The sequence below is a fragment of the Protopterus annectens genome, chromosome 2.part1, assembly GCF_019279795.1.
Source record: "Protopterus annectens isolate FY-2018-M chromosome 2.part1, PAN1.0, whole genome shotgun sequence".
Lineage (NCBI taxonomy): Eukaryota > Metazoa > Chordata > Ceratodontiformes > Protopteridae > Protopterus > Protopterus annectens.
The window spans coordinates 1,727,637,097-1,727,652,197 of record NC_056729.1 but is presented as its reverse complement, the minus strand read 5'-3'; the positions used below and the strand labels follow the sequence as shown (position 1 = coordinate 1,727,652,197).

Here is a 15,101-nt window from a genome sequence, read left to right as displayed (position 1 = left end):
TCCTTTGTTACAGAAAGCCAATTCTCTTTGCCTTCCTCCTAGTTTTTGGTGAGTGAAAGGAGGGCAGAGGGGGGGAGAGGAAGTCATTGAGAGTTTTTGCCATAGAGGGATGGCTTAGAACTCCCTGCCTTAGGACTGGAAGTTGTCCACTGTTTGGTTCTCTGCTGTCCCTGGGGTAGGATTCTGGGTGGTCTGTCCATGTGGGGCTTACCTTGCCCCTGTCTGGTAGGTACAGGAAATGACCAGTGTTTTGAGGGAAAATTCCTGCTGAACCTAAGGAGTTGTACCTGAAGGAAATCTTTTACAGTTTGCATAGACTTTGCTTTGTCTTCCATTTTTTTAAGCACCTCTTCTGCTTTTACTCCAAACAAGCGGTCCTTATCCAAGGATGCATCAAGTAATTTAGATTTGACATGATGAGAGAGAGGTTGTTCCTTCAACCATGCAGGTCTCCTAATGACAGAACCTGACACTGCTGCCCTGCTTGAAGCTTCTAGGGTTTCATATCCACAGTGTAAAGAATGTTTAGCTACCTGGCAAGTAGAGTGCAGTAAATCTGCTAACTCTTTCAAATTGGCACAGTCAAGAAAGGTTGCAATCTTTTGCTTTAATAGTTCCAAAGTGTGTTGTTGATATTTTAACATGTCGAACGGACAGTTGAGTGCTCTGACAGTTAAGGTTGCAGAGGTGTATATTTTTTTACCCAATCTGTCGAGAACTCTGGAATCCTTGTCAGAAGGTGTAGGATTCTTTGCAAAACTAGTCTTAGCTCCTTTTGGTCTCTGTGTAATGACCTCCAGATCTGCAGCAGGATTTCTTTACAGGTATTTGTGAGAACCAGGTACTCTATAATACCAGTCAGGTTTTCTGGAAGCAGGTGAGGTGTCAGGAGTTAAGCTGCATTCCTGGAAGCTGGGGATTTGGGAGGGTGGCCTAATGGCTAAAGTGTTTGCCTTACAAACACAAGGTGCAGGGTTTGAGTCTCACAAGGGATAATTGGCTGGGCTTAAAATGGCTCGCAAGGGCAGTTAGCTTAGTACTAATTTATGAACCTATGAACATCATCCACCACCTGTAAGATAGGAGGGATGGCCAAGGGTCTGTGCTGGGGCAGGTCTAGAAACTCTCTCTTTCCTTAGACTGAGGGAAATCCTGGGATTCCCAGTGTAAATGTTCCCTGAGGGCGAAGGGTTTCCCCAAAAGAAAGATCTTCAGGTGGGAAGGCAGAAGGAATGGATTCCCCTGCATATGAATCCTCATAAGCAGTAAGAGGTTGCTGTTCCTCTTCAAAATCTGAGTAATCAGACTCCTCAGACTCCTCTTCTGTCAGTATTTCAGGGGAAGGGTACCTTTTTCTTTTAGAAAGGTGCTGCTTAACTAACCCTGATAAGGGTGATAAGATCCTCCGCCATTTTGAGCAAATGGGCCTGGGGTGGTGGAACAGGGGTAAAATGGTGGCTAGAGGTAGTTTTCATAGATGCATAGATTAGTACTAAGCTAACTGCCCTTGCGGGCCATTGTAAGCCTAGCCAATTATCCCTTGTAAGACTCAAACCCTGCACCTTGTGTTTGTAAGGCAAACACCTTACCCATTAGGCCACCCTAGGAATGGGCTTGCCTCTTCGCCTAAGAGTATTCACCAGTCTGAGAGAAATGGTAGTCGAAAGAGAAGACATTTTTTTTTTGTCTAGCTTCGATAGTGCAAAAAGTTTCCTTGGAAGCCAGTGCCTGCTTCGTGGCTCCGGACCCAACCAAGGCAGAGACAACCACAGAGGTCTCCGAAGGCATCGAGTCGGGCATCAGGGGCTGTGAAGGCGCCTCAAAATTCCGAAGAACTGATTACCTGCTTAGTGGTAGAGTCGTCGGACCGCTTAGCCTTGTGTGGTCTTGTCTCTATCTTTGTCCTTATGTTTTTTCGGAATGTCTACGGGTTGCTGGCTGACTGACTCCATTTTGGAATGCGAAGATGGAAGATGAAAATACCTAGCTACAGAAAGCTCTATGACGAATGGTTCTAGTGTTAAAGAGGGCACAGAACTGGCAATGGGGGATGTCGTGGTCTGGGCCTAAACAAGTGACGCAGTATGAATGGAAGTCTCGGTGTGGTATTTGCTTTCCACAGGCGAGACAACTTTTTGGACCTCTATTAGTGCAAGAAAAAAGGATCCCCAACGAGGTACTTAGTTTTAGATATTTTCAGCTGTAATTCGAACTCTAGTAGCGACCGACTGGCACACTTGTGAACTGCTTCTGCTACTGGCTCCATGGCAAGAAAAACTGATGTAATGGCATCGGGTGCCTTCCTTTATAGCTGATGACCTAACGTCAGCCAGCAAGTGACAGCAGCAGATGCAGAAAAACACTGACTCTGGTATTCGGGCCAGCTGAGGGCTACCACAGTAGGGATAACCCACAGGTGATGACTGCAACAGTAAAACATGAACATCAGCTCACAGAAAAAATAAAATAAAACAAAGCAGTGGAGGAACTCATGCCAAGCTGAAAGGTTAAGAAATATTCAATACATAACATTTCACAAGTAAATAAGTGTTGAAACATTTTTCTTTACCTGTGTGGAAGAGTATAGGTGTGTGTATCCCAGCCTGTTATAATCAACTTTGAACTGGAAGACTCCATATACATCCGGCAGTTTAAACTGCACACTGTATTTGTCACCTAAAAAATATCAATACAATCAACCATCAAAAAAGCGTATATTCAAAACTAATACAAAAATAATAAAAAAAACAACTAAGAACAAGATACAGTTTTAATAAAGATGTGGTTGATTTCCAATATTCTACACTTGCTGCCCATATTATCTTATTTGCCAGAATACATCTATGATCATCATCCTGCTAGTCACCACATCTATTTGAACAGACTTCAGAGCAACATGAGAACCTTTCTGGCTGAGGTGTCCTCAAGGAATCAGCTACACTAAAATAGTGCTCCCATACACTTTTTCATCAAGAAAACACTCAAACACACATGCTTTACCAGAAAAAATACAAAAAAGGTAGTAAACCCTCTTTTGAAAGCACAACACCCCAGCAAATATCTGAAGTTACACAAAGCCAGCTAAGATCTGCGGATATGGTGCTTAAGCTACAACAATACCCATTTTTGCTATTCAGCTAGGCCCACTGGAGAGACGGTCCCTTTTCAGGAGAAACCTGGGAGCAATGTCTGGTTAAGTGACTCACTCAAGCTACCAGACTAAAAAAAAAATCATTGCACTATAGTTCGCAATTTGCAAACAACCATACTCAATGAGAGCTATGCAACCAATGTAAAAATGTAAATACAGTGCGTTAGTGTCCCTTTATATAATGCAGCAGTTTGTACAAATGTACATGTAAACATGAAAATACACTATTTACTGAACTATAAATGTTGGTGATAATGTAATCTGAATGTAAATGTTGGTTTGCAATGCAACTTGGAAGGTAATCTATAAATGTGTTTTGGAAAATCTGTTACCGCCTCTTAGTGTGGCAGACAATAAACAGTCTTTAGGCCAGTTTACATACCCAGTAAAGCAAGTTAAATAAAAATAAATATTTACGAGTGCGTCAGCAAAAGTCACCTGAAACTTCAGCTGACCTTCACACTACTGAACAAATCAGTGACTATACATTTCACTGGACTCACTGGCAATCACATAAGATTAAGTGCAGAAGTACTTTTCATGCCTTGTGATTCTAAATGCAAAACATAGCATTATTTTGCTTATTTCTACTACTGACAGCAAAAGTAGCAGTACTGTGTTTATCTGCATACAGAATACAAAAACACGTTCCTAAGTGTTAAACATGCCAGGCAGAAAGCAATGCATTTACATCAGGGCTCTGCCTCAACACCCCTTAGTTTGTATACCAACTCAAAGGTCAAAGAACTGTGAAACTGCAGCACAGCAGTTTACCACCACAAGGGGAAATGACTGCAAAGTCAAAAGACTCTCGAAAAACAACAGGACTAAACTCATGGTTGAGCAACTCTAGTGCTACAACAAATACATACAGTGCACACCCACACACACACCATTACACCACACACTGACACATATCAGACACACACACACCATCACTCCACACACACACGCATACACCATCACATTACACACACACACCATCACACCACACACACCCCATTACACCCTACACAGACACACACAATTACACCACACACATTAGACCACACAATGATACATATCACACAAACATGCACACACACACATACCATTACACCACACACTGATACATATACGCACACATGCACATCATTACACCACACGCATACATGCACATAATTACACCACACACACCATTACACCACACACACATGCACACCATTAAACCACACACAATGATACACATCACACCACACACGGATACTTATCACACGTATACACACACCATTACACCACACAATGATGCATATCACACGTATACACACACACCATTACACGACGCACTGATACATATCACATGTATACAGACACCATTACACCACACACTGATACAGATCACATGTATACACACACACCATTACACCACACACTGATACATATCACACGTATACACACACAGTTACACCACACACTGATACTTATCACACGTAAACACACACAATTACACCACACAGTGATACATATCACATGCATACACACAATTACACCACACACTGATACATATCACATGCACATCATTCCACCACACACGGATACATATCACACGTGCACCATTCCACCACACACGGATACATATCACATACACACACAGCATTCTACCACACACTGATGCATGTCAAACGCACACACATTACACCACACACCGATGCATATCACACGTACACCCATTATACCACACATTGATAAATCTCACACACACACTGATACATATCACATGCACACACACACCACATACTGATACATATCACACACACATTACACCACACACACGATACATATCACACATGCACACAATTACAGCACACAATGATACATATCACACACACACACCATTACACCACACACTGATACATATCTCGCACACCATTCCACCACACACCAATACATATCACACTCAGACCATTCCACCACACACTGATACATATCACACGTACACACATTACACCACTCACTGATGCATATTACATGCACACACATACCATTCCACCACACACTCATACATAACACACACACACAAAACCATTCCACCAAACACTAATACATATCACGCACGCACACACCATTCCACCACATATTGATACATATTACACGCACACACATACATGCCATTCCACTACACACGGCTACATATCACATGCACACACACACCATTACACAACACATATACATATCACACGCATGCGTGAGCACACACACAATTCCACCACACACTGATGCATATTACATGCACACGCACCATTCCGCCACATACTTATACACATACACACAAAATTGCACCACCCCCACACACACAATTACACCACACACACAATTACACCACACACACACAATTACACCACACACACACAATTACACCACACACACACACACACACAATTACCCACACACACACACACACACACACACACACACACAATTACACACACACACAATTACCCACACACACACAATTACCCACACACACACACACACACACACACACAATTACCCACACACACACAATTACCCACACACACACACACACACAATTACACCACACACACAGACACACAATTACACCACACACACACAATTACACCACACACACACAATTACACCACACACACAATTACACCACACACACAATTACACCACACACACACACAATTACACCACACACAGACACGCACAATTACACCACACACACGCACAATTACACCACACACACACACGCACAATTACACCACACACACAGACACACGCACAATTACACCACACACAGACACACGCACAATTACACCACACACAGACACAGACACACACAATTACACCACACACACAGACACACAATTACACCACACACACACAGACACACACAATTACACCACACACAGACACACGCACACACAATTACACCACACACACACAGACACACACAATTACACCGCACACAGACACACACTCAATTACACCGCACACACAGAGACACACACTCAATTACATCGCACACACAGAGACACACACTCAATCACACCACACACAGGCACACACACACACACACACACACACACACACACACACACACACACAGAGACACACTCAATTACACCACACAGGCGCACACACACACTCAATTACACCACACAGGCACACACACACACTCAAATTACACCACACAGGCACACACACACTCAAATTACACCACACAGGCACACACACACACTCAAATTACACCACACAGGCACACACACACACACACACTCAAATTACACCACACAGACACACACACACTCAAATTACACCACACACAGACACACAACCATTCCACCACACACACACAACCATTCCACCACACACACACAACCATTCCACCACACACACACAACCATTCCACCACACACACACAACCATTCCACCACACACACACAACCATTCCACCACACACACAACCATTCCACCACACACACACAACCATTCCACCACACACTGATACATATCGCATGCATACACACACACACACACTGATACATATCACAGGTACACACATTACACCACACACAGAAACATATCGCACACACCATTATGCTACACACTGTTACATATCACACACACACCATTCCACCACTATGCTGCTTATGCTTATATTACCTTTATTAGTAATTTCTTTTCTCCCCTGCCCTCCGCTGAAAATGGACATGTATCCAGTCGGATTTTCCCGGTAAACAAATGTAAAATAAATAAATAAAATAAATACACTGACATATCACACGCTCACACACTGATACATATAACATGCACACACACACCATTAAACCACACACATACATATCACATGCACACACAGCATTACACCATAGACTGATACATATCACACACACACCACACGCACACCATTACACCACACATGGATACATACAAGCACACCATTCCACCACACACTGATACATATCTCACACACCATTGCACTACACACTGTTACATATCACATGTACACACACCATTACACCACACATTGATACATATCTCACACACAATTACACCACATACTGATACATACCACACATATACACAAACACACACACACACACCATTCCAACATATACTGATACACATCACATGTGCACGCAAACACACCATTCCACCACATTGACAGATATCATTCCACCACATTGACAGATATCACACGCACACACTGATACATATCACATACACCATTACACCACACACCGATACATATCACATGCACACCATTCCCCCACACACTGATACATATCACATACACACACACACACACACACACACACACACACACACACACACCATTCCACCACACACTGATACATATCACACGCACACAATTACACCACACACTGATACAGATCACACACACACAATTACACCATACACTGATGCATATCATACACATGCGCATGCACACTATTATACCACACACGGATGCATATCACAAACACACACCCTATTACACCACACACTGATGCATATCACACGCACACAGCTCTTGCACCCAACTGTACACCTGCCTGGTCCACAGAAAAAATACAAACAAAAAATCCAACACTTGGGAATGGCAAAGCAAAATGTTTTGTGGCTGTAAGATTATATATATATATATATATACACACATATATATATATATATATATATATATATATATACATACACACACACACATATACACACACACACATATACACACACACACACATATATATATATATATATATATATATATATATATATATATATATATATATATATATATATATATATATAATGCGCATATATAAGTGCACATATATGGGTCCATGTTAGTTGGACGAAAGCTCAGTTAGACTACCACATCAACGAGACGCCTTCGCCAAGAGCACGAATCCCCGACAATGGTGAGTAGTGCAGACTGGAAGTTAGTCCCATTCCCTCACTGTAGTGCAATCTCGGAGTTGGTACATTTAAGTAGGGGGGGGGTGTGGGGGTGCAGGGGGCTTCCCCCGGCTATACAGGTTTTAATATGGTTTTAGAGTGCATCAAGGAAACGGGAGTGTATTCCGTTTCGTAATAATATACCGACTTACCGTTGTCAGGGATTCGTCCTGTCAGAAATGTTGTCTCGATGTGATCATCGGTTAACTGAGCTTTCGTCCATCTGACATGGACCCTGAACACCGAACGTCAGTACGGGCGAGACTGAACACCGAACGTCAGTACGGGCGAGACTGAACACCGAACGTCAGTACGGGCGAGACTGAACACCGAACGTCAGTACGGGCGAGACTGAACACCGGACTTCAGTACGGGCGAGACTGAACACCGGACTTCAGTACGGGCGAGACTGAACACCGGACTTCAGTACGGGCGAGACTGAACACCGGACTTCAGTACGGGCGAGACTGAACACCGGACACCGTACTTCAGTACGGGCGAGACTGAACACCGAACACCGTACTTCAGTACGGGCGAGACTGAACACCGAACTTCAGTACGGGCGAGAATGAACACCGAACACCGAACTTCAGTCCGGGCGAGACTGAACACCGGACACCGTACTTCAGTACGGGCGAGACTGAACACCGGACACCGTACTTCAGTACGGGCGAGACTGAACACCGGACACCGTACTTCAGTACGGGCGAGACTGAATACTGAACACTGTACCTCAGTGCAGGCGAGACTGAATACTGGACACCGTACCTCAGTGCGGGCGAGACTGAATACTGGACACCGTACTTCAGTACGGGCAAGACTGAATACTGAACACTGTACTTCAGTACGGGCGAGACTGAATACTGAACACTGTACTTCAGTACGGGCGAGACTGAACACTGTACTTCAGTACGGGCGAGACTGAACACTGTACTTCAGTACGGGCGAGACTGAACACTGTACTTCAGTACGGGCGAGACTGAACACTGAACACTGTACTTCAGTACGGGCGAGACTGAACACTGTACTTCAGTACGGGCGAGACTGAACACTGTACTTCAGTACGGGCGAGACTGAACACTGTACTTCAGTACGGGCGAGACTGAACACTGTACTTCAGTACGGGCGAGACTGAACACCGGACACCGTACTTCAGTACGGGCGAGACTGAACACCGGACACCGTACTTCAGTACGGGCGAGACTGAACACCGGACACCGTACTTCAGTACGGGCGAGACTGAATACTGAACACTACGGGCGAGACTGAATACTGAACACTGTACTTCAGTACGGGCGAGACTGAATACTGAACACTGTACTTCAGTACGGGCGAGACTGAATACTGAACACTGTACTTCAGTACGGGCGAGACAGAACACTGTACCTCAGTACGGGCGAGACAGAACACTGTACCTCAGTACGGGCGAGACTGAATACTGAACACTGTACTTCAGTACGGGCGAGACTGAATGCTGAACACTGTACTTCAGTACGGGCGAGACTGAATACTGAACACTGTACTTCAGTTCGGGCGAGACTGAATACTGAACACTGTACTCAGTGCGGGCGAGACTGAATACTGAACACTGTACTTCAGTACGGGCGAGACTGAATACTGAACACTGTACTTCAGTACGGGCGAGACTGAATACTGAACACTGTACTTCAGTACGGGCGAGACTGAATACTGAACACTGTACCTCAGTGCACGTGAGACTGAATACTGAACACTGTACCTCAGTACGGGCGAGACTGAATACTGAACACTGTACCTCAGTACGGGCGAGACTGAATACTGAACACTGTACCTCAGTACGGGCGAGACTGAATACTGAACACTGTACCTCAGTACGGGCGAGACTGAATACTGAACACTGTACTTCAGTACGGGCGAGACTGAATACTGAACACTGTACTTCAGTACGGGTGAGATTGAATTTTGAACACTGTACTTCTGTATGCTCATATTATAAAGAATAAATTAAAACAATGAAAAGGATTCACAGATATTACAAGATGCAGCTAAAAGGTATGAACATAAGTCAGGAATAGGATGGAAGAGTTGCCTCTACATACCAACAAAAACACACTGATTAGAAAGGACTTTTTTTTATTATACGCAAGAAGAGAGTGCAACAGTAAAGTTACTGCAGTGAATTTAGGAGCTGAAATTAAAAAGTACAGTTTTGTACCTACCATAAATGTAGATGTTCGAAGATCCACATTGCTGCAGTCCTTACATATGGGTAGTCCGCTGTCCTCGGTCGGCCCGAATACCAAAGTATAAGGCTAAGACTGACATCAGGACGTCAGGGTACAAATGCGCATGACCGACGTCATATCCTCAGTCTTTTCTTGCCCCAGATGTCAGAAGGGTCAAAACCAAAAGACAGCAAAAAACAACCAACCACCCCTGCACTAATCCTATTTACAATATTTACAATATTCACAACCCAAACCACACAACCGCCTCTAATTACAGAGGGAAGGAGGAGAACATCTACATTTATGGTAGGTACAAAACTGTACTATGTTCTTCATCTCACATTGCTGCAGTCCAGAATCCCAAAGCAGAGGTAAGGGAGGATGGCAAAACTATAAAGCATTAGGAGCTGAAAATTGCAGTGGCAAAACCAGCCCTAGATTTAGAGTAAAGTGGAAGGTGGTAATGCTTAGAGAAAGTATGCACTGAACTCCAAGTAGCTGCCTCCAAAATATCTTTAGTTGCCACCCCCTTAAAGCTGTAGAAGTGGCAGTAGCCCTAGTGGAATGAGGCCTAATCCCAGCTGGACTCTCCTTACCATGATGGGAATAACAGAAAGCAATACCAATCCACTTAGAAATAGTTTGTTTTGAAACAGGCTTGCCCTGAGAACCCAAAGCAAATGAAACAAATAACTGCTGAGACTGCCTGAATCCTTTAGTTCTGCTCAAAATCGTGCCTGAATCCTTTTTTCTGCTCAACATAATAAGAACTGCCTGTGTATATCCAAAGTGTGCAAAATCTTTTCCCCTTTATTTTGTGGGTTTGCATAAAAGTATGCAAATGAATAGTTTGGTTTAAAGCCACACTAGAAACCACTTTAGGCATAAAGGAAGGATTAAAAGATACCCTATCCTTATGGAAAATTAAGAAAGGCTCCACCATAAGGGCCTGTAATTCAGAAACCCTTCTAGGTAATGGCCAACAAAAAGCAGTCTTCCATGATAAATATTTCAACTCTGCAGTAGCTGCAGGCTCAAAAGGTTGCAGAGTGAGTTTCTCCAACACAAAATTGAGATCCCAAGCAGGAGTAGGAGCTCGGGGTCTTATATTCTTTGCCCCTCTAAGGAATTGCTTAAACAAAGGATGAGAAAACAATGGTGGGTCACAGTCATAGTGAGCAGAAATTGCTGCAGCATGAACCTTAATAGAGGAGAAGGACAAACCTTGGTCCAGTAACTCAGTAAGATATTGAAGAGCCACACTTAAATTAGGCTTAGAAACATCAAATTCCTTTGCTGTACTCCAAAATAAAATCTCCTCCATTTATCTGCGCACTTTCCTTGTACTAGGCCTTCTGGCCTCCAAAATAACCTTCAAAACTTGCTGTGGAAGCTGAGACCTCCAGGGTTTAAAACAGAATATGCCAGGCTGTTAGATGTAGAGAGTGAAGTTTGACATTGAGTAAATGACTGTTCTCCTGAGACAGCAGGTGTGGAATCGAGGCAAAGGCCATGGAGGCAGACTTCTCAGTAATGGGTACCAGTGCTGTCAAGGCCAATCTGGAGCTATTAAAATCATCTTTGGCTTGTCCTGTCTGACCTTCAGGAGTACCTTTGGGAGGAGAGGCAGAGGTGGAAAGGCATACACATGCAGATTGCTCCAATTGAATGAGAGAGCATCCACTTTCCAAGCTGTGGGATGAAACCTTTTGTGCAAAACTTTGGCAGCTGGTAGTTTAGTGGAGAAGCGAACAGATCTATGTCTGGAGTTCCCATAACACTGTCAATTTCTGAAATACATGAGGATCCAATTTCCACTCGTGGGGATCCATAATTTGTCTGCTCAACACATCTGCTAAGGAGTTCTGTGCTCCGCAGAAACCTTGCCTGAAGATTTAGCTGTAAACTGAGAGCAGTCTCCCACAAAATCATTGCTTGTCTGCATAGAGGATAAGAATGTTCCCCCTTGCTTGTTGATGTACCACATGACAGTTGTGTTGTCTGTTAGAACCAACACCTGCCCTGGAAGAAGTAAATCCTTGAAAGCTATTAATGCAAATTGGACTGCTAACATCTCCTTCAAGTTGATATGCAGATGTTGAAGTCTGGCAGGCCACGTGTCTTGTACCCACTTTCCATTTAGATGAGCTCCCCAAGCTTTGTCCGAGGCATCTGTCGTTAGAATCTGACTGCGCCTCTGGCCGGTCACAGAGAGTCCCTTGTTTAGGTGACATTCCTGAGCCCACCACAAAAATTCCTTTTGAATGCAAGGTATTATCTGAATGACAGTGTCCATATCTTGGCAGTGCTGTGTCCATACATTTTGAGATACCATTGTAGCTTCCTCATATGCAGTTTGGCAATGGGAAGTACCAGAATACAAGATGCCATGAACCCCAAGGCTTGAAGGACTGTCCTTGCAGTCAGCCTGGACTGATGAGACAATTGATGGAAGTAAAGAGAAAGATTCTTTTGTTTGTCCAGGGTCAAAAAGGCCATCTGGGATGCTGTATTCAGTCTCACACCCAGAAAGCACATGTCCTGAGAGGGTACTAGACTGGACTTTATTTCGTTCACAGAATACCCCAGGCATCTTAGCACTGCTATCACATACTGTAAATGATGAAGAAGTTCGTCCTTTCCTTGGGCCAGAATCAGGCAATCGTCCAAATAAGGATAGATCTGTATACCTCTTAGCCTGACTATCACTGGAGCCAGAACCTTCGTGAACACTCTCTGCAGTAGATAAGCCAAAGGGCAATGCAGAGAACTGATAATGAGAAGTCCCAGAGATACTTTCTGCAACTGAGCCTGATAGGAACATGAAGGTAAGCCTCCTTGAGATCCAGAGTCACCATCCAGTGATCTTTGCCCAGCAGAGGTAAAAGCTGTTGTAACGTCAACATTTTGAACTTGGGAATGTCCAGATATGTGTTGAGGATAGATAAATCCAAGATTGGTCTCCACGTGTTCCCTTTCTTTGGTACTAGGAACAGGCGAGAATAAAATCAGTCTTTGCTGAAGGCAAGGTATGGAAATAAAACTTGTAACCTCGTGTATGATATCCAATACCCATTTGTCTTGGGTAATCAAATTCCAATTTTCCTTGAAGAGTGCCAACCTTGAGCTGCCAGGCAAGAAGGATCTGGCAGCTGGTCATTGGGCCTGTTTATGAAAGGACTGGCCCTGCCCTCACCTGTGCAGGTGAACTCCTGTTCTAGGTCTGAAAGAACTCTGAGCTCTGCCCTACCACGTCTAGATCTACCCCTAGACTGAGAATCATCCCTTAGCAGGCCAATTAAAATCTTTAACAGCCTGCATGGACGTGAACCAAACAACACATCAGACTGTAAAGGAGCATCCAAAATCCTTGTCTTAACATGGTCAGATAAATTCTGATCCCTCAGCCATGAAGAACTGAACCAGTGGCAGCCAGGCCTGTACAGCATCAAAACCACATTGTAAAGAATGCTTACCCACCTGCATCCACCTTAGACTTCAATTGAGAAAGAAGATAGTTTTGATATTTCAACATATGAAACTGGCAATTCAAAGCCCTCATAGCTAGGTAGAAGATGTATAGACTTTCTTTCCCCATCTATCCAAAGCTCTGGTATAAAGATATTTATGAGCCTCAGGCACCCTGTAATACCTATCCGGTTTAACAGGAGCAGGAGGCAGAGAATCAGGGCCTCTGCAAACACATCTTCCACAACATCCAGAACAGGAGGAAGCAAAAATTTTTCCTGGAATCAGAGAAGTCCTGACCTTCCCACTTAAAATGCTCCCTCATGGAATGAAGAGTCTCTGAAAAGAAAAATCCTGCATCAGAATCAGAATCCTGCTCAAAACTCCCCAACTCTGGCTCCACCCTAGGCCTCTTATCAGGAGGGGGCAAAGAACCTCTAATCAGAGTAATCAAATCTTCTGCCATTTTAAGCATGTGCTTCTTGGGCACAGACCCTGCTGCACTAGGAGTGACACCAACAGAAGCTAAACCTGGCCTGCCTCTGGGAGAAGCCTTGGAAACAGAAGGAGAGGGCCTAACCACCCTAGGAAGGGAGGGAGTACAGTAACCTGAGAAGCCCCTTCAGCCTGACCTGCCTCCTGAGGCCACATCCTGCAATATCAAAGTCTCCCCCTGGGACTCCAGAGAAGCCTCCGTCGGAACCACCGGTTCCACTGGCGCCCCTAAGAACCCTGGGTTTAACTGCTTTGTCTTTAACCTTACTAATTGAACCTAGCACAAAAGCGACACCCAACAACGTTGCTCAGGCCCCAAACAAGGAATACACAAAGAATGATAATCCCTATGCGGTATCTGTTTCCCACAAGAAATACAGTTATCCACTTTTTCTGACATCCAAACACTGAGGCAAGAAAAACCAAAATATTAGTCTGAAACTCCGACTACGAAAATTTCAGAAAAAGACTGAGGATATGACGTCGGTCATGCGCATTGTACCCCCTGGCGTCTGATGTCAGTCTTAAGCGCCCTTGACGGCGTCAGCCTTATATACTTTCGGGGGCCGACCGAGACTGCAGCAATGTGAGATGAAGAACATCTACACTGCAAGTGACTAGAAACAAAAGATTTTTGTGGAAGCGCCTATGTATACAACTTCAATAAGGAGTACTCTCCATGGCAGAGTAGCTATATGGTGGAATGTACTGTCCCCAAGTATTAGAAAAGAAGAGCCACCAAGTTTGTTCAATAGGAGTTTGGATGGGACCAAAGGTATAGGATACAGCACTTCTTGTTGTCTTTCGGCTTTTCCAAG

General features: G+C 44.0%; 1 protein-coding gene across 1 annotated transcript in view; it reads right to left on the bottom strand.

Moving 5' to 3' along the window:
- The window catches only part of DDOST (dolichyl-diphosphooligosaccharide--protein glycosyltransferase non-catalytic subunit), a 337,702-nt gene that overhangs the window by 79,283 nt on the left and 243,318 nt on the right, over positions 1-15,101 (bottom strand). Inside the window, exon 10 of the mRNA XM_044063179.1 lies at positions 2,570-2,676. Coding sequence (XP_043919114.1) covers positions 2,570-2,676 — 107 coding nt within the window. The remainder of the gene's footprint in view (positions 1-2,569; positions 2,677-15,101) is intronic.